The 24,508-nt window shown below is 36.3% G+C and overlaps 1 protein-coding gene across 5 annotated transcripts in view; it reads right to left on the bottom strand.

Annotated features, from left to right (window-relative positions):
• Positions 1-24,508, bottom strand: part of Pde9 (phosphodiesterase 9) — a 207,494-nt gene that overhangs the window by 20,027 nt on the left and 162,959 nt on the right. For all 5 annotated transcript variants that reach the window (XM_076762152.1, XM_076762151.1, XM_076762153.1 and 2 more), the window contains 3 exons: positions 13,800-13,924; positions 9,886-10,093; positions 7,338-7,452 (listed from right to left, as the gene is read on the bottom strand). In XM_076762152.1, coding sequence (XP_076618267.1) covers positions 7,338-7,452; positions 9,886-10,093; positions 13,800-13,924 — 448 coding nt within the window. The remainder of the gene's footprint in view (positions 1-7,337; positions 7,453-9,885; positions 10,094-13,799; positions 13,925-24,508) is intronic.

The raw sequence follows: 24,508 nt of genomic DNA, 5'->3' as shown, positions 1-24,508 counted from the left end.
GATTTTTACGTCACAGCAAACAAGTTCACTTATACGACGAAATAAAAAATTTACAGGAACCCTGCTTTTCAAATTTCAGCACGTGTAGACCGAAAGCGTGCATGTTATTACGTTTATCTTAACGACGCATTTAAATATGAAAAACGTTCTGAAAATACCAACTAAATTCCGAACTCGAATACCAACGATCATCCGCGAAGACATTTGTCACAACTTTTTCAAATATATTTAAATTAACTCTTCGAACAGAAACTTTACAATTTAATTTTTATTTCTACTTTCACCACGTTCGAATAGAGAATATTTAATTGACGGTTGTGTCTCAAATTTGTGATAGCAAGTTTAGGTATTGTTCGAAAATCTTTGCACGATATTTTTAAAGTATTATAAACTATCGAAGAGATCGAATCGAGACGAAACACTAATTTTTAATTTAATTTTCCAAACTATTGTATGCATATTACGATATTGTAAAGTAACCTAGATATTAAATTAGTTTTAACAAAATAATGTGAGACAGACATGTGAGAAAATGGCGACAAAGTTTCTATCGAAAAGGTGTTACCCATCGATTAATAATGTGCTTCTAAGAAAAAACAATGACAAATATAAAAATTTCACCAGGAATTAGAAACCATTCAATTACATATAATTAAAAGTAGCAATGCTTTTGGTAAAATGTCAAATATATAAATACTAAATGTACATAAAGTGTTCAAACCCTTAGATATCAATAACGGGGATGATTTCGTTCCACTTATTCGAAAAAGGAACATTTACACGGACGGATCAGCTAATTTTGTAAATCTGGGAAACCAAAGACGTCAATTTTGAATGGTCCTGTATATTCCAGGATCCTTTCCTTCCCAGTTGATTTCAACAGTGATTCAACGGACGCGGAATTCGCGGGACGGAACTTCCTCCTCCGACGTTCCCCTTCTTTTTTTCTTTCCCTCGTGTTTCAATCGCTGCCACCTTCCTCCTTTCATGAACCGTTCAAAATTCCGCGCGCGTCTTACGCGCGGTGCTCCCCGCTGCCGACAGAACATCCTGCCGCAGGTATCAGCGCGATAAAGTCCCGGCCAGATAAATGAATAAATAATTCCGCGGCTAACCCTCCCCGTCCCCTTCCGTTTTCGTCGCTTCAAGTCCTTAAATAAACTTGCGGCGCTATCAGCGATCAACGAAGGGCATTAATGTGCCCCGGCGACGAGTTGATTTATTATGGAACTTCGTGTTCGCCTCACTTCGCGTGTGTCGCGCGTTCAAATAAAAACCGCTGATTTATAATCTTCCCGAACGTGGACGTGTGGAACAGGAAACGGAATCTTCTCTTCCCCCGCCCCCTTCGCCATACGTCGTCCCGATTTGTCAATTTGTCACTGAGAATCGTCCGTCAGTTTTTCGGTATGTTTCGTCGTTTGATCGTTTACACCAGAAATATGCGGATACATTCATCGAAATATCACTAAACGCGTTAATTAGGATCGAGAAACTCCATAGATCTTTCCTGCGGAAAAGAAATTGACATCAGAGTGGCCTCAGAAATTTTTATGCCCCCCTCTCTGGCATAACAGTCGATCGAGTTCTGAAATAGTATTATGTGAATAGTTTGAGTAAAGAAAGGGCTTATTAAAAATAGTGTTTGAATTAAGCCCTGTCTTAGGTTGGTCGAGCACTTGTGAGAGAGACAGGTTGAGCGTAGCCCTCTGATGGCAAGCGCGCGAAGCGTCGCCACGTATTCTATATTGGAATATTCCCCCGTAAAACATGAGAAAGGCATCAAGAAATTTTCTTACACAAATTAGATTTTTTTAAATGTTATATACGTTACTTTGTTGAGTGCACTATCCTCGTGAGAAGTGGAATAAACCCATAATATTCACACGTCCGTTCCCAGAACGCTCTTTCGTTTCAAGTGCACTCGATTTATTAATAATTAATGCGGCATCAGAGCTTTGCACACTACTATAATCGTCCCATGAAAAGATAGTAAAAATGTAAAATTGCTCCCGGGGTGGAAAGGTCGCCTCGAGGAATCGACTTCCGAGTCTTTTCTTGGATCATGTATTTTTAAGTAAGCACACACGGGAAGCCCTCGAGACGTGCGAATAAATGTTATATAGGAAACTGACGGATCCTGGGCAATTTATTTGCCTTTTGGGTGACGATCGCGACGATAGGAAAATCTCCCACGCGGCGTCGATGCTGACAAAATAAAATTTGACATTTATTTATCTCGTCCCCGTCGTCGTTTTGCACAACGTTCGCATTTCGCTGCAATCTACGCCTGTCACGATCGAGGACTCCTCAAAAATATGGTGTCGAACGACGTCGACAAAATATAGGGTGTTCGACAACGAACAGCGCGGCTGAAACGGAAATGCCCCTACGTGCAACGATAAATCAAAAACGTGAAATAAAATTTTTATTTTGGAAGTTACGTCGGCCGAACATGCGTTTCGCTGATACGTCTCAACGTCGTGAATCTCTCTACGCTTTCTTAATAACAGGAGAAAAATAATTTTGGATAAACAGATATATTCTCGTAGTACTTCTGGCAATAGAAAAAAAAGACCATCAGAAATAGAAGAAACATTCAATCACTTCATAGATTTTTTATTTCTGTATCCTTGAATAGATCTATCATACGTATTTCGTTTGAAAATAAATCGAATACGAAAACAATTGCTACGGTTTATAGAATCACTTTAAAGCATGTGATGCTCGAGGTTTTCATTTTGCATACTTCTATAAACAGCGCGTATGTAAATAAGTAACATGACTAGCAAGTTTGACCGGTTTTAACTTCTCACTACACTAAGTGAAATAACTTATTTTTCATCGTAGTTAACCTTGAACGTCCTTGAACGAACTTCATCCACAGATTATTACACGCATTATAAATGTTCTTGCTGCGTATCACCTCAAATTCATTCATACTTTTAATTTATCTCAACGTATGCTAAAAATAAAATTTCTTTCGTTAATATCGAAATTTCGAATTCGTGCATGTTCACTATGAGCAGTAGTTTCTCAATTTGAAAAAGAACAGTTTTAATATTTTTGCGAATGATGAAGCGTATAAAAAAAATATTATTCCACGTTATTTGATTTATTTTTGAACGAAATATAACTCGTCCTCGACGCGAGACATTTTGCGTATAAATCTCCGAAAGTGCAACGGTTAATATTTTTCGAAACAGACACGGTTCAGCCATCGCGTTCACGATTCATCGGTTTCAAACGTGCTTCTCTGCTCGACAACGCGATACCGTCGATCCATTGCGCTCCAAGTGTCGGTCAGCTCGTTGAAAACGGTAGTTACATGACATTGTTTCCTTCCAAACACAGGACGCGTCGCGTACGCCGCAAATAGTTTGAATAATTCATACCCACGAGCATCATCTCGAGAAAGGATCCGACACATACGGACACCGCCAAAATTCTAGTCTAGAAATCATGAAATTCTGCGTGAAAAGGAAAATAACGAGTAACATATCCGTGTTTGAACCAGAGACGAGCCTAATTGTAGAAGCAATCAAATATAAAATATTTCAGCAATCCTGTGACCCAAATATTTCTGGAATATAATTTGCATAATTTAGAAATTAATTAAAATAACGAATAACATATCTGTGTTTGAAGCAGAGACGAGCCTAATCGTAGAAACAATCAAATATAAAATATTTCAGCAATCCTGTGACCCAAATATTTCTGGAATATAAGTTGAATAATATAGAAATTAATTAAAGGAATTTATTCCAATTAAAACACCATGCAAACCACAGAGGACGACATCAAAATAACGAATTTCTGTTTTTGTATAGTCAGAGTAAACTTGAATATCGTACAAGCAAGATTATTTATAATATTTTTATAATTTGATATAGCATTTCGTGCGTCACAGTAAAATTTAATGAATTTCATATCCGACGTGCAAACTGCCGCACAAATGTTTGAACACACTTACATTTGCATTTTGCGAATGAATAGAATTTCGATGGTCCAATATTTGACCTACCCCAATCTACATTTATTGAATAATTTTCCGCAAGTAAGAGTGTTTAGTTTGCTTTCAACTGCAAATAATAAAATTCAAATACGCGTGGGAATATTTGTACTTTGTTTTATAATTTCTCGACTCTGTAAATTTGTGTACTGTCATATTTTTATATTAAAGTATTTTAATATAAATACTTTTATTTATATTAAAAATGACAAATTGACGAGTACTTCAATTATCAATAATATATCTAGACTTTTGTGCAGCGTAGTAGGAACGAAAACCCTGCGTCTGATCACACATTGAGCTATACTACTGAGAAATATAAAATAGCTGCAGTAATCTCTAACGATGTATCTTTTCTTCAATGGCTCGATGGATTAACAATTCTCTATCGTTTTATTACATTTATAAACGACTGTTTAATTATAAATTAATATTTACCATCTGTAAACAATCTGGGAAAAATTGAATCAAACAACGAGAAACATGTAACGTTGAATCCAGTAGAAAAGGACTTTCATAAATCTATCAGAAATATATTGTTTTTTAATCCATATTTAACACACGAATCAACCATCGTATTATCGATTCTGAATCGCGTGAATTATTATTTCAGTCAGATTTATTATTCCATCAGTCGAATATATTTCATATTTTCACCGATGGAGAAGTAACAATGAAACATAATATTTTATAGTAGCGGTGAATTTACTGGAGTAATAATTTTTGCTAAAACTGAACCAGAATTCTGATAACAACAGTTTATAGCGGATTATCGTTTATCAATACGAATGTACAGTGGATGACGTAGGAGAATCACCCAACACTTTAAACGCCTCCATTGTGCATCGAGTTATTGTTTCACGTTGTAAGAAAATATGGTTAAACAATAACATTGTAACTTCTAATCACAATGCAATTAACTCTTTACGATCAAAAGAAACTTATGTCACTTATCGTTTGCTATTCATTGCACGGCTGAACAATTTTAAGCAGAAAAATATGGAAATTATATTTACGTCATCGCGAGCAAATTCACGTATACGTGTATCGATTAAAAATAAATCGTCGTATTTTTTGCTTTCGAATACTTGGAAACACGAAGGCTAAAAGCGTGTCACGTTTAATCATTTACGTTCAATTTGTCGACCTTTAATATAAATATCAAAAACGTCACAAAAACGCCCACCATGCAGTGAACATTCGTATCAAAGGTCGCTCGAAAACCTACAATTCGCATTTAACAAACTTTTTCATAAAACGTTACACAAGAAACGGGAAATATATTTTATAATTTGTTAAACGCTGTACGTTCCGTTAATATTGATTTGTGTACAAAACTTGTTGCTTGGATCTCATCTTATTCTTCCTTTGGAGTTTATTGGCTTAAACAGTGTACTCTAATTTAATATAAATTTTAAAATCTGAGTAATACGCGTACGATTCAATTTTGTTTCAGGTATGGTAAAATTTAAAAAGATCATGTCATCGTTTAGTTTCAAAATAAATGCTTTCCTATTACGAGAAAACTGAGTTAATCGATTATATGAATAATTAAGGATCCGCCATAATATATTTACAAATATTTCAGTGCATCGCTTCCTCGCGCAGGTATCATAATTTCTGAATTTTAATTGCCTGTCATATGTAAAGGATCGAAGACGCCGTTCAATTGACTTCGAATACGACGCAACTTAGAACTGGTCCTAATCTGTTCCGATAAGAATCTCGTAATTAACTGACCGTCGCCATCGGTGCTACATTGTAGCTGGTAGCAGGAGCTTAATAGATCGGATTATCGGCGTCACTTAATCATCTCGAGGCAACGTAACAAGGTGGCCTGTTCGAGTTAACAGGTTCTCGGTAGCTCATTGATAGTCGAATCGAATGCGTCAAGATAATCTTCGGTCTCAACTTATGCACCGAGTCGCGTCGTAATTAATGGAAAATAAGACAACTCTAAATTTCGTTTTTATCGCGTCAGAGTCACTTTCGTTAACTCTTCGCTGCACGATACTTTAATGATCGAATTACTACCACTTTCAGAGGAAAATATTAAATATCGAGGGGAAAGAATCTTTCTAGAATCTGTAATATTCGAACATAGTTTTTGCACAATTTAATATCAACAGTGGCAAGAGTTTTGAAAAGACTAACAAATGATGAATATATAATCTCCCAATCGTACGTTTTGATTTTAGTGGATAAATTTTGTCTTTTAAGAAGACCTTGGGCGTTCAGTATTAATTTCTCCTGTTATTCAGTAGTGTAAAGAGGTTATTTAAATTTTTTCGACGTTTTTACCCTTTGCTTTGATCTCTACGCGATTGATCTTCGCGGTAGATGGCCACGACGCGAGTACAACGGTAAAAGATATTGCGCAAACCAACGGAGAGAATCACGGTAAACGTCTCCTAGAGAGAGAAATTAATCATCGTCGTTGAGGCGATTGGATATTTAAACGGGGACTAGAGATAGCATCGTCTCCGTAATGAAATAATCCGTCAAAGAAATCTACATCGGAATAAATATCTTTTGAGAAATCGCGTCGAGAAGTCTTTGTGCAAATAAACGATCGTGAAACGACGATCGGCGTTATTTAAGAGAAGCTAACCATTAAAACGATCGTATCCTCGTTAATTTATATACCATTACGACACATACGCGTAACTACATAATTCAATGTACCGAGTGTTTCCGCGATTCGAACTCTGATGAGTAATGACGGATTAGGAAAGATGGTTAAGCGAAGTGGCAAACGAGTGTTTAAACGTGTACGATTTTAAACCATTCGATTACCATTCGACCAATTGGTTTTTCATTAAACTGTTACAGAAAAGATTTGATATATAATATATTATCTTAAAATTATTGATTTTAAAATAACACTCTTCAGACCTGTTGTATCATATAGTACGTAGATTATTTCTTAATACGAATCAATTTAATCAAACCATAATTACTCCAAACACTGCAATCGAAACACGACAGAGCATAAATAATTTGGATAATATTCTGCACGTATTCCTCGTGCATTTAACATATTTTTCGTACACATTCTCGTGTGTAGTTTACGTATTAATATATTGTTTTGCACATCATACGAGCACAAACATCCGGCGGCGCAGGAATTATTAATTTCGAACGCGGTCGATCGCGTTTAAATGTCGAAAAGTAAACATTCGCATTCTGCAAACTTCGCAGCTTTACGATTCACTCGTTTGTCGTTTGTTTTGCCATTTACACGGTGAGATACGTCGAGTGTAAGTCGCGGAGAAAGCAGAGAAACTCTGACGACCGTAAATGTGAGCAATTTCTATCGACTCACCAGATATTGAGGAACTTTTCCCGCACCTTCCGCTTCATGCTGTCGCTCATCCGACGATACTGCAATTTGCAGCAAGAATCCGCGAAGATGGGCTCCGGAAGATGTTTGTAGAAACCTGAAAGTGACAGCGGTCTGAAGATTGAACCGGAAACTTCGACTCGTCCCGTTGGTCGAAACCGCGTTCTTGATCGATCGGAACATTATCTTAAGGCGATTTCGTGCTCTGTATAACGCTGTTCGTCCACGCAGCTACAGTGGAACCTCCATTATCCGAACTAATAGAGAAACAGGACGATTCAGATCAGAGAATATTCCGATAACATCGCGATTGGGTGTCTGATATTCACCGTTCCGTGTTTACAAGGAGAGACGCGAATGTCGACGATCAGAATTAAAGTAACGCGTATACGCGAAGCTTGTTGTTTTCAAAACAATTGCCATTGGTAACGTGACAAGTTTAAGGCGATACGCGGATATTTTCGATTGGAACTAAAATTTTTAAGTTGCTTGTTACGTACGAAACAATTATTGCGATAAATGTACGAGCATTCTATTTTTCAGCCTACAATGGAGAAATCGAGATCTTTGAAGCTCCGACAAATTGAAAAATTATTTCAAAGGTATCTGATATTTTTGACATTCTAATACGATCGAAATCAGGTTTTAGAAAAGAATATTTGTATAGAAGAAGGGATAATGTATAACGACATGTTGTTTTCTGACAATACAACAGCAGTGTAGTCACATAATGGAGGTTCTACTATAATCGCAGATTTTCCGTCTATTTCTGCGTTTCAAGAGCCAAGTACAAAGTCGAATAGGTCGGGGGCATTGAAAAACGGAAACGAATGCTCGCTGCAGCGACCAAAAACAAATTAATAACCCGGAAACTTCTAAATGCTGTTCATCGAAAAGTTTTAAACTCGGAATAAGCTCATCAAGTTGAAAAGCGGAAAAATTGGACTGTCTGGCGAAGTGGAGACGCAGACAAGCATGAAAAGAAAAATCTCGAGGTGAAGTTTGCTCGATAAGCCTTTTATCTATACAGAGCGATCCAAGAACTCCATTCGCCTCGATTTCGCTGTTTCAAACGTTGGAAACAAGTTGAACGGTGGATTCGCCCAAGATTTACGAAATATTATGCTTCGGGGAAAAATAAAAAATTTCTTTCTCTTCAGAATACAAAAACATACGATTTGTAATATTAGATAACGTGGAAAAAATATTCGAGGGTGTAACTCAGTGTTCCCTAATATTTTTTGGAGGGACTTCAACGCCTCAAAGATTTTAATTCCTCTGTAACTAGATTCTGAAAAAGAATAAATGCAATATAATTTTCTAAATACCCCAAAAATACTTAAAATTGTCCCTCTGGGGGGTGTAGACTAACAACACTAGGGATTATACACGCAGTTTCATTAATTTCAAACGCCACTTCATATTTTTATTTATTTTTTCTAATTTATAGTACTCAAAGCTGCAACTCTTTAACTTCATTAATATTTGAAAGAAACCATGACTCATATTTGTTACTTATTTAAATGTCTACCTAATAAATCGAAACTTAATGTATAAATAACGTTCAAAGTTCTATGATTCCAAACGTCAAACGATAAAATTATATTTCGATTTTAAGTTGAAACTTCTTTTCATTCTTTAAAATAGCGAAGCCCCTTCGCGATGGACGGAGCGACTGTATCACCCTGTATACGCGTTTGGCTAGGAACCGGAGATAGGAATAGATAGGACGGTTCCTTGCATGGGCAAATATTTATTCAGCGGTAGGCGTATTCAGCCAGTCCGCTGTTTATCCGCGCGTATATCCATCGTCCCTATCGGATCGTTAACGTCGAAATGATTTTTCGAATCGTTTCGGGAGTCCAGGAATTTTTCAAAACACAGTCGAATCGACAGCAGTGGACCAAAAACCCGAGTGATCGGGGGAAAAAAAAAACGGTGAAAAATAAAACGCGCTGGGGAAAAACACAGGTTTCGAGGGGGAAAACCCGAGCACCGGAAGTGTTCTCGTCGTCGAGGCACGTCGATGTTTCGAACCACGGGTCGCACGCGTCTCTAAATCGAGCCTCGATGCTCTAATTTCGATATTCGATCGGCATCGAAACGACGAATAGCCCTCCAACGAGAATAGTTTCGTTAGAGCGAAAGTTCTCGTTTTTCGGCTGAAAAATGTTTGAAAAGCTCGCTGCGCGTCACGCGATACGACAAAAGCGAAAGAAACAAGCGATGAAAGGATGAAAAGGACTATCGGCTCGTATTCTGTTATGGTTATTTGACCATGCAGCATCGAACCATGTTTACCAGAAACAGCAATCAATTAAATTGTAAAAGCAATTGACTTTCGTTTCGCGATTTTTAATTTCAATCGTCAATTTCTGAACGATCGAATTTCGTCGGAATTCTACGAAGAGACAAAGGAACGGGATCGTATCGAAGATTTCACGCTTTCGATTTACCGATTTTACGAGAACCACGCGTCACCGAAATGTTTTCTCGCGCCGGAAATAGGGATACTTTGTGCAAAACTTACTCAGCCAATTCAGCTGGTCGTTCTGTTCCAACTTGTTCTTGAAACTATCGACCTGCCGCTTGAGTTCACGAAGAGCGAAGGATGGTGACGCGTACAGAGCTTCTTGCTGCTCCCGAAGTTGCCGTTCCAAGGCCGTCACGCGTCTCTCGAGAGCCCACAGCACTTCCGCCTCGGTCACCCTTGACGAGGCCGGATGCGCTCCGACGATCTTGAAAAGCGGAGACACGTTTACCACCACGCTCGAATCATCGCGAGATCTACAATCCCTGACATTTGATTACTCGCGTCCCATAAACACACATCTTATTCAACCTCGAGGAGATCGCGTTTCACCTGATTACTATGACTAGACTGCGGATCTTTATGCAAATTCAGATTTTTATTAATAGAATAAATGAAATCTGAGCATTGTAGAGGGTTGTCTCAATCTTTAAATACGGACTATTCTTCGGCAAATGTTACGGATTAAGTTTCACACAAATAAATACTAAACAGTTGACGAATAAACCGTAGGAATTTTATATAATTTATTTTTTATTCATAAATTGTATTGCTATAGTACCCATGGTTGCGTTCATTAAAAATCAGAAACCAATTTTTAAGAAAAATCGATAGGCAGGTGCAGAAATTTTTCGGCGAAATTAAAGAGTTTCAAATCGTTATAAAAAAATTATTTTTAGTTGCAGGGGTCAATTACAATCATTTTTGGTCAATACACATAACCCCGAAATCCTACTCACTTTCGAGAAAAAAATTCCTTACCGAAAATATAATTTCTGACCGGAAATGTCAGCCCAAAATTTCAGGCGAATCTTTAAAACGTCATAACTCCTGAACGGATTGGACGATTTTAATGTTTAAAAAAGCAAACTACGCGTATTTTAATGGGGAATATGTACAAATCGTAAAAATATTCGAAAAGTTGATCCTTGAGCCCCCAAAATGAGAAAAACCCCATAAAAATGGTCCAATTTTCAAACAGCCATAACTCCTGCAATAGTGAATATATTTCAATGAAACTTTTTTCTGAAGTAGAGCTCATGGGTACCTACAAAAAAGTATTGAACAACTTTTCTGTAGGGTGTCAAACAAAATTATGAAAAATGAAAAACGAATTTTTAAGAAAAATCGACAGGGGGTAGGTGCCTAAATTTTTCGGCGAAAAAAAAAAATTTTAAATCGTTCTAAAAAAATTAGTTTTAGCTAGGAGGGTCAATTACAATCATTTTTGGTGAATAGACATCCCCGCGAAATCCTAACCAGTTTCGAGAAAAAAATTCAATAAGTGGATAAATTTTTTGGCAAAAATAAAAAATTTGGAATCGTTCTAAAAAAATTATTTTTAGTTGCAGGGGTCAATTACAATAATTTTTTGTGAATAGACATACCCCCGAAATCCTACTCAGTTTCGAGAAAAAAATTCTTTTCCGAAAATATGATGTGAGGCCAAAATTGTTTCCCCGAAATTTTTCCCCCATCCATAAGAAATCGTAAAATGAACTTAAAGAATTAAACGAAGTAGTGCTATTATTATTAATTAGATACATTTTGATCTTTTCATTTACTTTGAGGAATCACAATTTTAAAAAATACAAAGCATCAATATGAATTACATGATAGTTATTCTGATTTTAAATTCGAATTAAATTTAAATCGATTATTTTTAATTGCTCGAAATGAAAGTATTATAGAGAATCGTGTGTTGTATAACTTCTTCGATATCTCACTAAACTTGAGTCGTCTGTGCTTCAAACAAATGCAACTCGGAATATGAAGAAACACGAAGGGATGATAAATCTTTGGTGTCGGATAAATAACTTGGTGCTGCGATGTGTTCTTACGAAAATATCGTGTCTCTGTCAGTTGAGAGTAATCAAGTGTCAAGGAGCGTATGTCAGAACTATCATAAAAGTACAGAATGAACTGCACTCTCGGTAACCGAGGGAAAATATACTACTGGCTAAAAATGCGAGACTACCCGACATCTTGTCACTTTTGATAGCGCAGCTAGTTTTAACATTCCTAAATTTAAATATGCAATATATCCCGCACATACAGCGTTATAAAAGTTGTATTTCCACTAATTTGCATACCTCTCTGTATCGTATTGACGAAACAACCGACGTTTCGACTGGAATATTAATAATAAATAATCAATAGAAACCAAATGAACCATTTTCAGTAATATCGAGTACTCGATACAGCTCGTATAAACAGAAGCGTTAAGTATCCTCGACCTACTTTCATACTGTATCGTAATATCAATAAAGTATCTTCCTAATTTAAAATATCAAGTATCTCATAAAGTATTGTGTTTTCAATGGTCAAACAATCGTACTTTTACGTACAGAATAATGAAACGAATCGATTTATGTATAAAAGTATATGGCTTCGTTGAAAAATTAAATACGAGTGCACATTGCGCCTACACAGTTGCATAAAAAATATATATTCTTAAAAGACAGTTGTTATTTAATTATTTCTATCTTCAGAACAAAGTTACAGCTTGCTTCAATTTCTAAAATTAAACTGAATAGACTAACTTATTTTAAATCTTTGGAATCAAATTTCTATTTTTATATAAACCTGGACTCTAATTGCACGATTTTCAGTAACACCTAACACAATCACCATGTTTACCCAAACTCTTAAGTATTTTTAATGATTTATTTTGAACATGAAACCCAGAAATAATTCAGAGTGACGTTTCCAAAAGCCTAGAATTAATTTTATTTTTACTTTAATTGAAATTTCATCCTATTAAAAGTTAGAAAAGTAAAGAACGAACCTAGATCATAATCATTCGGAGTAAACTGTCCCCTCGGTGCTCGAGTTAAGCACTCGCTAACGAAATAAATCACAGAGAGAGTTTTTAGTTCGTTCAGTCGAAATTAATGGGAACAAAATGGCGACGATCTAAATAATCCTTTTAATGTAATTAAAAACAGCTTGGGAGTTTGTGCGTTTCTAACTCCCAAACAACACGTTTATTATAACGAACGTATGAGAAAATTTATGAAATCGTCATAAAGAGTAATTCTATCAAAGCGTTTCGCTCGTCCAAATCGAGCCAAGTACTCATCGACGAAACAGTGAATTGGGGGTGGATTTTCGCTCAATCAATTCCGGTTAAGAGCACTGAAATCGTGAAAATGGGACTCTCGAATCGTAAACCACTCGTAGTAATTGCCCTACTCTTTTCGACGAAACAACGAATCTTGGAAAGATTTTATCCGAACCAATTCTCCACCTGGGAGGCGTAAAATAGAGAATTATACATTTTTCATAGACATTTCTTTTCTAAAAAAATTGTTTCAAAAATAATTTACGAACGAAAATATTCATCAAACCATTTAATACTTTCTTATATTTGCTTTCCACGACGAAAGTTGCTGCAATTTTCGTCTGTAAAGAATTGTGAATTCATTGTCAATCTTGACTTGAAATAAATTAAAAAAGATATACTACATTTACGAATCACTGGGTATAATAAACATTCTTGTCTCGTAAAGAAGACGAGTTCTGAAGCATTGAAAAACAGGGTTGAAATTTCTTTTTTAAAAAATTGTTTCAAAAATAATTGATGAACAAAAATAATCGTCGAACCATTTAATCTTCCTCTTATATTTGCTTTCCACGACGAAAGTTGCTGCAATTTTCGTCTGTAAAGAATTGTGAATTCATTGTCAATCTTGACTTGAAGTAAATTAAAAAAGAAACACTCGATTTACGAAGCCCAAGGTATAATAAACGTGCTTGTCTCGTAAAGAAGACGAGTTCTAAAGGGTTGAAAAACACGGAGGGTTCCCGGAAAACGCTGAATTATATAATTTAACGAGAAAGGTAAACGATTTGGAGGGTCGAGAACGAACCGAAACGGCGGGGACAGCTGTGTACGATAGCTGGATCGTTACCTGAAGAACATAAGGTGCGTCCGGGGTATTCTCCGGCAAATTAGTTGAAATGTTCAAGAGCTTGTCCCCCTTGCGAAGCTTCACGATGTCCAGAGGGCCAGCCTCTGCAGCATTTCTAAAGAGTTCTGCAACAGAAATGCAATTTATCAGAAACGCCGTATTGATACGACAGAAATATTTTTACAACGCTGCAACGGAGTTATTACCCTTCGCGTGCTTCGTCATCGTTCTGGATTTCAATCTCGATATTCGATTAGTCATTTCAATGTTCGATAGAATGGAAGTCGAACGTGGTATCGTATCGACATAGCGTGGTTCGACGATGGAGATATTCGATACTTTAATATTTACACTTTTAATATCACGGGGATGAAATGAAAGACGATTCTGCATAGATATGAAAAGTATCGTGGGCGGTCGTTCGTTATTTTCGAACGAAATATGCATGGTATTAAAAATCTGTAGGTTTTAATTACTGATAAGCACTTCAGGAGCGACACGTTGTTAATTTTATGGAGAAATAATTAAATTATAAAATTCAAGAAGGGAATATTTCATATAATGAATCCTCATATAATGAATTTTTTAATTTCTACATATCATATATTTCTTTCAAAGAAACCGAACTCCATTTAGCCGAAAAATCGAAAGTTCGTACTATCGCTGAATTTATATTTTAGTCTAATGATCCATATAGTTTTGAAAATTATAGTTTCTGGGTTAATCCGAATTTTCCATTATATCGAGACCCCAGTAACTACAGAATTTGACCAAATGGTCCAACTGCAGATGACTACCCTTTTCGAGTATTAAGTTTGGAGAGGATGAGCCCCTCAGCTTTCCGAATTAGAGAGAGAATCCGACTCGATAATTATCGCCAGTTCAAATTCCAAAATTCAAGTAAAATCCGCCCTGTTTTCATTGCATTAAGGCCACTCTGGCATTTATCGTTCTCGCGGGAAAATTGACTGTGACGCTTCGAAAATCCACCGAAAACTGCCCGTCCGAGGCAAATTCATTATTCAAATGTCGCGGCCTGGAGCGTTGTATACTTTCGGTTATATCGAGCGTAATGCGCGCTCACATTTTATAAGTGCATGTTTTATTCATAATCGAAACAGACAGTCCAGTTACGCGCGACTCCGGGCCAACGCGTGCATTATGCTGGCGCAATTACTGCCACGCGGAGACACAATGCCGGGATGACAGCCATAACGTTCGTTTCCCTTCGCTTTCGACGGATGACAAAACGATTCAGCGAGCTACTCGAATCCCCGTACGCGTTTACCCGGGAGATGCCGGAAATGGTCAACGCGAGACGACACGAGTTCCACCCACGCGGCGAATAATCTCTGAAATTTGCTCCGTATACAAATCGTTGAGCTGTAAAATTCAGATTGGGAGGATCAGAGCCGCAGAAACGGAACGGGAAATAGAGGGTTGTTTGAGAAATAAAGGGATGGTTGGTTCGAATAATATTAAAACGAGAACTCTTGTACTGTTAGAATTATTAGGCGGAATCCTTTTATTCGTACAGCCATGGAAGGTTTTCTAGAAATGCTTACTTTGGTAAAATAGCGTTATAAAATTGATTAACGAAATTTAGATTTATTAGAAATTCAGAATAAACGCGAAAATTGAAAACAATGAGAGAAATATCGCAACAGGTACATATTTAATTATGTTAGAATTGCTCGTTGTTTTTGAGACGAACAATTATCTATAAAAAGATTTAAAATTACTGTGATATTTCAATGTTATGCTTAAGCTCGTAATAAATTGCAGAATGTTCATTTTATCTCACTATTTATCACGACCTATCGGTTTCAGGTATCGACCGTTATAGTAGAGTACATTTAACTTTATCTGATACTTTATTCTTCGTTGCAAATTTCACCTAATTCTACTCTAATCTTATCTAACCTTACATTACTCCTCTTCAATTCTTAATCACATTCACCCTTCCTTTTTTACTAACTCATCCCCTTCAATCTCTACATACCCTGTCTGCTTTCCTCTCCCACCTTTCCAATTTATTCCCTCAATTTTCATCTTGTTCTTATCAATAATTTTTCCACGCCTTAAACCTTTAACATCTGCGAAGTGCTTTCCACCTACGCACATTCTGCACCTTCTTTTCCCTTCCTGTATCCAATATGTGCTACCTTGCCAAAATTACCACGTTTCTTGCTGTTAGCTTTCTTTTTTTTCTTCGTTCTAATATATTTTCTTAATGTTCTACCTCTTTGCAAACTTTGCAGATTTTTTTAATAAATCAACCTTAAAACATTACCGTGCAGATGTGTATGATAGACATAACTTCGTTTCAAGCAGAAACATTTCTGAAGTTTCAGACTTTAAGCTCACCTTTGTTCTTTTAATTATCGATTTTTTTTAGTGGGTCTGCAACTTGCAAATAAATAAATCCAATTACTACTTAAAGTTATTCAAGGATAAGTTCCATGTAAGTAAATGATAAGAATATATGACGACACTTCTTGTACTTGTCAGTAGAGGGCTACGCTCATATCTTTCTCACAAGCACTCGACTCACCATCTATTCCTATATGTACATTCTTCAACATTCAACATTCTATAGTCTACAAGATATTGTATACTACAGAATGTATTGAATACAGAACGTTGTATACAAACTGTTGAATAAAAACTGTTGCATACACAATGTAATTTTTCATAAATATCGCTGATTACACGGTATGTGTTCCCATTGACTAATCGACGTGTTATGCAAGTAGATATGTCAGAGGGGGAATAATCGTATCATGAACCGACTTCAACGATGCAAGTCTCAACAAATACAAAACTTCGACATTCTTTCTTACGAATAAATTATATCTTTCCATTGTCGAACAAAAACAAACAGAAATATCACGTTAATACGGTTCAGAAAGGTACATCGGCAGTAATAAAGGCGACTGGCTGCGTGTCTCGAATCGTCGCGCCCTTAATCATATTCGAATGGTTGAATTCCATAAATTCAGCGCCCGGAGCGAAGTCGCGCGGGCCTTGATGAACTAACAGCGAGTAAAGAACAACCGCATAAATCCCACGGTGCGCCAAATGAAATTACCATTTAACAACTGCGACCGTACACACTATTCCACTTTCAGGACGCTGCAGAGCCATGGAACGCGTGAGTTAGCGGAACGTCTGGTGAACGCTGCGCGACGAAGACGGGGGAAAATATTCTCGGCGCTGTACTATAGGGGATTAACACGTTTCTCAATGAGTAATGGTAGCGCGAACGCGCGCGCGGTCGACAACAATTAATCATCGCTACGTAGGTGTGCATTCTAATGTAGATTTATACTCGTAATAAATCGATATGTACTTCCGTTCGCGTTGCAAATAATAAAGAACGAAACCTAATGAATTACGAAGCCCGGTAAATAATTATTACGGGTATCGCGAACACGGTAATCGACTTGCAATTTTCAACGGGAATTATTCCTTTTACCGTTCCGAATTCGAGTACTGAACACTGAACGTGGTCACGAAGATCAACCAACGAGGATTCTTTTTCAAAACAGTTGTTTATCGTCTGTATACTATCGTTGACATTGAAAGCCGCTGATGTTTCTGTTCGATGCTTAGATACGAGATGTATTCTGATTTCGAGGCGTGCAAACGTTTACCGTATAAATAATAAATTTATGAATTCCGTGACGACAGCACTGATTAATTATACAGAACGCGAATCGATTCGAAGGGGGAGCAAAAGAGACATTATTTTCTACGCGTTGAATCGATTTGTTTACTAAATATGCGGAAAATCTGGAGTTTCAAATACGTTGCATTTCAATTTTATGAGTTCTACACGTTTACTGTGTAAGAGGATAAAACGATTCAGAGAGGCCATAGATCACGAAACGTTGCTGAAGATTTAGCCAATTAGACCGTGCAGAATTGTACTCGAGTTACAAAGCGTCTCCGCTTTCCTCTCAGTTATTACTTGTTACGATCGTAATAATAAGAGGAGATTTCCCGTCCAAAAAGCTTGGAGAAGATAATTTATTTTAGACGGGTTCCTTCACGACAAAATTAACTTTGAAGTTTGTTACATGCTCGCCGATCGACTAGAATTCCTCGGTGTTCCGTCATGCAAAACCGCCACAATGTTTTGATAGCATATACATTACAGCCTGTCTATCGGAGTAATTTAACACAATTTCACGCGTTAACGATGTACTGACATTGTTAAGCAATAAATTGTTGAAAGTGTTTTCCTCGTCGGTGCACAGAAAATTGAGCCCGTCTACGTTCTCAGCAATTTATTACTCAACAAAGTAATTTCTCTGTATACAGAAACGTGATAAATTACCTTTTAAATTTATTAGGACGTTCATCGCGTTTAAATATAGCAATCGTTCGGACAGAAATCCGTTCTAAAGTGCACCCGAGTGGAAAAAGATTTATTCCTCGAGTTATATTCATTTCGTCCTTCGCGAAGACTCGTAAAAATCAATCAACCGACAGTTGACGTATTCATAAACAAATTTATAATTTTAAAAGCAGGGAAACAAGTATGCAAATATTAAACTCTAACAGTAAAATTTTTAAACACTCGCCAGAGTAAAATAATTTCTCAACCCAAGGTCTAAAATATCTCGTGAAGCATTACATTTTTAATATTCGTAACCTAATATTTTTACGCGGAGAAGAATAAAAAGAATCTCTTTACGCAGAGTAAATGTACGGGTTCGTTTAAAGAACAAGTGCATTTTCACCAAAGAAAGAAACGTATGCAATTAAAACAGATTAAAAAATTTGTATTTAGAAAAGAACTACAGTTTGTCTACCTTTGTTTGATTATTTATAACAGTCGTTAATTTCCACAATGAGGAATATTAAACGTCCCAAATGCAATGCTACATAACGTGAAAAATCGAAGCAACAGCTTCGATGCTTTTTTCGAATAACACGTGATTCAACAACGAAGATCCAGTTTTATCCTTAGGGTACGACGAGGGATAAAAAAACCCCCGTTAATGTCGTTCTTTTTTTCGAGCCTAAGCTGGATGATAAAGGCAGGAGGAAAGTCAAAAGTTTTCCCGTCGTTCGAGTTATCGATTCGATGGAACGGGGACCTCGGACGTTTCCGTATTCCGAGAAAAAGATTCATGATCCCGGGTGAAAAATGAGTTTTCCAACGTACGTCATACGGGATCCATTTATAAAATTCAGCTGTTGCTCTTTCACTTTAGCCAGCGACCGACTGACGTTTACGCGAACACGTGAGGGGAACGCGAACGAAAATACGCGGCCAAGCTGGCTTTAATTAAATTTCCTTTGCTTGATTCGACAAACGAAGCACCTTCGATTCTCTTTTTATGCAGGATAGATATGTTCCAAAGAGTATCGCGTGAAAAGCATACGCTGCTTATGACAAAGTGCAGAATTTTCATAACTTAAAAAAATTGTATAAAACAGAAGTATGTATTTGTGAACGTTTCGATAAATTGTAAGTAAAAACGTTTTTAGGAAAGGGGAAAACACAACCTCGATTGTTTTAAAATATTGATTGCTTCCTTTTACTACCTAAACATCGCCTCGTTTAGCAGTAAATCGTTCTCTTTGCTTTCTTTGGTCCCATGTTTACGATTATATTAACCACTGATGCAGTAATTACATTTTACGACGATTTTAACAAGAGTTTCACGCGAAGTATTACAGGAAGATAGGGACAGTCTTGGATTAACAACGTCTAGTAATTTTGCCTTACGAAAAGCTTCGTAAAATATACAAAGAAAAAATATAAATTTAAGTTTAAGTTTGAGTTTCACTCAAAGTATTACAGGGAGGAAGATAGGACAGTCTTGGATTAACAACGTCTAGTAATTTTGCCTTACGAAAAGCTTTGTAGAATATACAAAGATAAAATATAAATTTAAGAAATTAAAAATAGAAAATATAAAGTAGAAAGTTTCCAAACTGTGTTATAAAACGACTATTCTTGTACCATTTTTTTAAAGAATGGCTGATATGTTAGAATCCATTAGTGTCGCGAAATGGCCGAGTATATTTCTTTTATTCCTCTCGAGGACACATTGATCCTCGAACGACGAAGATTGCACGATAGCGTGAAACAGATTTCTTGCCGGCCCCGTCGATTCGTCCTCGGGGAAAATATGAAATAAAATATAGGAAACAGGTCTCGTTTCTGGAACGAAATCCCGCGGTGACCTGCTCCGCCGACTAAAACTGAAATGAAATCGAAGGAAAGCGGATTGACGGAGGGCGAAAAAGCTCGTAGAAAAATATTTCGCCCGGTCTGGCAGCTTTCACTCCCCCTTAATTTCGAAAATGGCTTGAAATGTGTTTTCATTCTATGGGTAAAAAATGCGAAACTCTTTTCTAAACGGGAGAATCGAGTCCTCTGGCAAGTGGCGCGCGACGAAAAATTGACTGACAAGTTTGACAAAGCTCAGCGAATTTTCAAGAAGAGTTTTTTCAAAGGGACCACGTTAGAAGGCAACGGATATTCATAGTGATTGATACTTCTTATTCATACACGTACACATCTCGAGTTGAGCAAATTTATTCTCACACGTGTTTTGAAAGAGATATATTTAAAGAGAGAAATTATTAATTGCACTTAAGAACAGTGTTATGATATTAAAAAGAATTCTTCTTAATTGAAAATTTAATTACGTTCAATGAAACACATTTTAAAATGCTTTTTACATTTTTCATATATTTTTCTACTTTCCAATTGGAGTTTCAATTTATGTTGCTCGCGCCCTGTCGGAATCTAGTTCAGTTTCAGAAATCAACTTCGACGTTGGGTTTTTCCATTTTCCATTTGACGTTTTAATTTTCGTCGTTTTCGGTACGTAATCCTGTACACAACAGCTTTATCAACGATTTTTAAATTTGCCATTCCATACGAAAATCGTTTCCCTGAAGTTGCAAACATTTTACTGGAGTAACAAATAAACTCATCGAAATTTGTAAATAGAACTGATATGATAATATTGAAGAAATTCGATACTAAAGCATTTAATGAGAATTATCGAAAGGTATCGAAATCTCAAACTATTGATATCAAAAATTGAAATTAATTTGATATTCAGAAAGCATAAATATTATTATAAGTACCGTGCATGAAAACAAATGCAATTTCTATTAATTTCTTATCGATTAAATTTTGTTTTTCATTTTTTATACATTTGCAATTGATCACTCGATTCACACTTTGTAGAAGTATATGTTCTATTTAATTGACACGTACCGATACTTTTGTCCAAACAGTTCGATACAAAACGATATTTTATTTGAGGTATCTATAGTACAGATACGGTGTTGCCCCCAATCATTAATCATTGGAATCCTAATCGGTGTCGCGCTGAGATTTTCACTTGTACCGCTTGTCAACGACTAATCTATAACTAAACCTGTCATAGTAGATATTTTTGTAAATGTTTTCCCTCCGAATTTGTTATATATTCAAGTTTACCGAACGATATCAAAGTCCAAAAATGTATTTTTAAATTTATTGTTTGTATATCCGTCTGTCGGAATGTTTGTCCCGTCGTAATTCGAAAACGGCTCGACAAATTTCGATAAAACTTTGTACACACGTAGAAATCTTTCCAACACAAAGAACAAGTCACTTACATTAAGCTTTGTTCGAGTTGTGATGTACAAAAAAACGAGTATAATAAATTAAAAGATTCTAGGACAATTCTATATGAAAGAGTAAATCAAAAATTTTTATAAATAACATTCTACTGATTTGTTGTCGATGTAAGATGCACCATGTTGAAGATTATTAATATTTATAATAATTTTGTCGGATCGACCTGGAACGAAAAATTGACCCGGACGACAAAGGATTGAAAAATAAAAAAGGGAACTCGAGTTAGGTCAGACGATAATTTCGATGTCGCGTAGGTCCAATATTCATGAATATCTCGAACACCCTTTGTACACGACTACGTGGAACCGCGCGCGCGAGCACGAAATCCAGGAACGCGAGACTAATACAACGCTCACGCCCACACGTGCAGCTGAATGAGGGCCGCTAATTAAACTGAAATTGTTCATACCGGTTCGGGAACAATATTTATAACGCAGACGCGCTCACGAGCTGCAACGGAAGGATCTGCACGTGCCCGATCCACCGCGAAAGACTGCATTTAATTAATCCAACCTGTAACATTTCATCAATTATCCGCGACCTATGAATATCAAAACGATTATTTCATTTGATTTCAGAAAGGCTGTTGACCGCGCTGCTGTGGAAAAAATCACATTTTTCCTTCCCTTTTTTTCTAATAAAGTTAAGAAACTTTAAACACAAGTTATCGCCATCGAATCCAAATGAATGATAGTCGACCAAAAATAATCTTTCCATCTAAAAATAGATAGAAAGTGCAATTCCACAGGAGAAACATTGTTTCAAAAAGAGGCAATAATTTATTTGTAGATTTGTTGGATTAATTAATGTATTCAAGTTTGGCCAAAAATATAAATTTATAGTGTATAGATTAATAAATGTTTATATTTGATTGATACATCTTATTGATATTATGAAAGAAAAAAAAATAAATTATAGATTAATATATATTTAATGTTTGTGAGAATAAAAGAATAGATTGATAATATATTTTATTTTTAAGTCTCTGAAACGACCATTCTTTCGAACAAGAAAGTCATTTCGGTTATTTCTTTCTCTGATCTCAAATGAAATTTGCCCTGTCACGTATCTCCCTTTCGGTGTGTTTAATATTTTACAATCTTACCAACGAAATTTCGCCCTCGTAAAGCACCTTATGGCACCCATTGCTCGTCCCTACGCGCCACGCTCGTAGATTTACATGGTAATATTCGTAAGCAACGGGAATTTAAATATCTCCCACGCGTACATAAAACGAAGCGACCCAAATAAAGGGACGAATGCGAATGAACGAGTTTTATCGAACTGTGGAAACGTAGCCACGTTTTAACGATGGTTGGGGCAGTCCATGTGCTGGCGATATCCTGTTCGAATTTTCTCGAAATACGCCCGCCAGAGGAAAACTGATAAATGTTGGTGCGTTTCTTTGTGACTGAATATTACTAAAATTCATTGATTAATGGTAACGGGCTTTATGATGAATTTTGCGCTTTATGATGTATGGCAGTCCGACCAGACTTTGAAAGTTAAATAAAATTAATTAATATCGGATCCCGAAGTGAACGTATTCCTTAACCGAAACAATAGAAACGGATAGAGTATAAATTAGACTACCCTCTGTGGTATATTAATTAAATATGAGTACGATTTTTACAATGTGTAGATTTTTAAATATTTTAAACAAAAAGGAACGATCATGGAATATTGAAAAATATTTTTACTGTATGCAGCTTCGTTAACTTTTATGGAAATTTTATTCGGATTATATTTTAATAATTTTTTGGTGAAACCGATAACGAGAAATGTAATATATATTTTCATTGAAAAGATTCGATAAGTCTCAATTTAATTTCACGATGACTATTCGTTCTTAATATTCATTTATTAAGTGTCTGTTAATCTATGACCGGAAGTGTAAGTCTTCCGTAACTAATAGGGTTTGGGTAACGCTGCTTTAGTTTGAACACCCACTCGAACGTGTCGGTATTATTGTCTCCTACACCTACAGTTTCTAAGTATAATTTCATCACCATTACAGATTTGAAATGGAACGTTCTGCCTAGGAACTGAATCGAGGTAGTTTGTATGCAACCCTTGACAACCGTCCTCCGACCACTTGGAATCTAACATCGCTATTACGATATCCTAATTCAGGATTATGTAGGTATAGTGTTCCAGATCTCAGAAATCTAATGCAGACGTTGTATGTATAATTCGAACATGATAGATACAATTGTAAACCCAAGAGACATCAAAACAGAATACCGTTCCTCGAAACACAAAGAAACCCAAAGCACATAATTTCATATTTCAATCATTCGTATAAACACTAAATCTACCACAACTGGTCGAATGATCGTTTTAAAATTAGAATTTCTAACATACAATGTTATTTTAGCGCCATTTAACTTCAGAGATAATCTCCAGAAATTATTAAAATTCCACTCTTTGTCATACGAAAGTCGATTAACGTCTATTAAAAATAATAAAACTTCAGACGCGTGCGGTTCTGAAAGTACTAATGGTTTATTCATAATTAAGCCATGTTAGAAGCAGTAAAGCTTCCCCTTTGAAATGGTTTTTGGATTAGGTCGATCCGACTTTCCGTTTTGAAGATATCGTAATTTATATGAAGGGGTAATTTTTTAAATTCCGCTCTCCGTCTTACGAAAGCCTATTAATGCGTATTAAAAATACTAAAAACTTTAGGCGCGTGCAGTTCCGAAACTACTACTGTTTTAATAATTATTAAGCCATCGTTAGAAGCGGCAAAGCCGCCCCTTTAAAATGGCTTTTGGTTTTTGTCGATCCGACTTTCCGTTTTCGAGATATCATCGTGTAAAGACAATCGTAATTTTTAAGATTCCGCTACGTCTGACTCTCTGCCTTACGAAAGCCTATTAACGCGTATTAAAAATACTAAAAACTTTAGACACGTGCAGTTCCGAAACTACTAGTGTTTTAATAATAATTGAACCACTGTTGGCAGCGGTGAAGCTTCCTCTTTAAAATGGTTTTTGGTTTCTGACGATCCGACTTTCCGTTTTCGAGATATCATCGTGTAAAGACA

The sequence above is a fragment of the Colletes latitarsis genome, chromosome 3 (assembly GCF_051014445.1).
Source record: "Colletes latitarsis isolate SP2378_abdomen chromosome 3, iyColLati1, whole genome shotgun sequence".
In the NCBI taxonomy this organism is placed as follows: Eukaryota; Metazoa; Arthropoda; class Insecta; order Hymenoptera; family Colletidae; genus Colletes; species Colletes latitarsis.
This window is presented reverse-complemented; position numbering and strand designations above follow the sequence as displayed.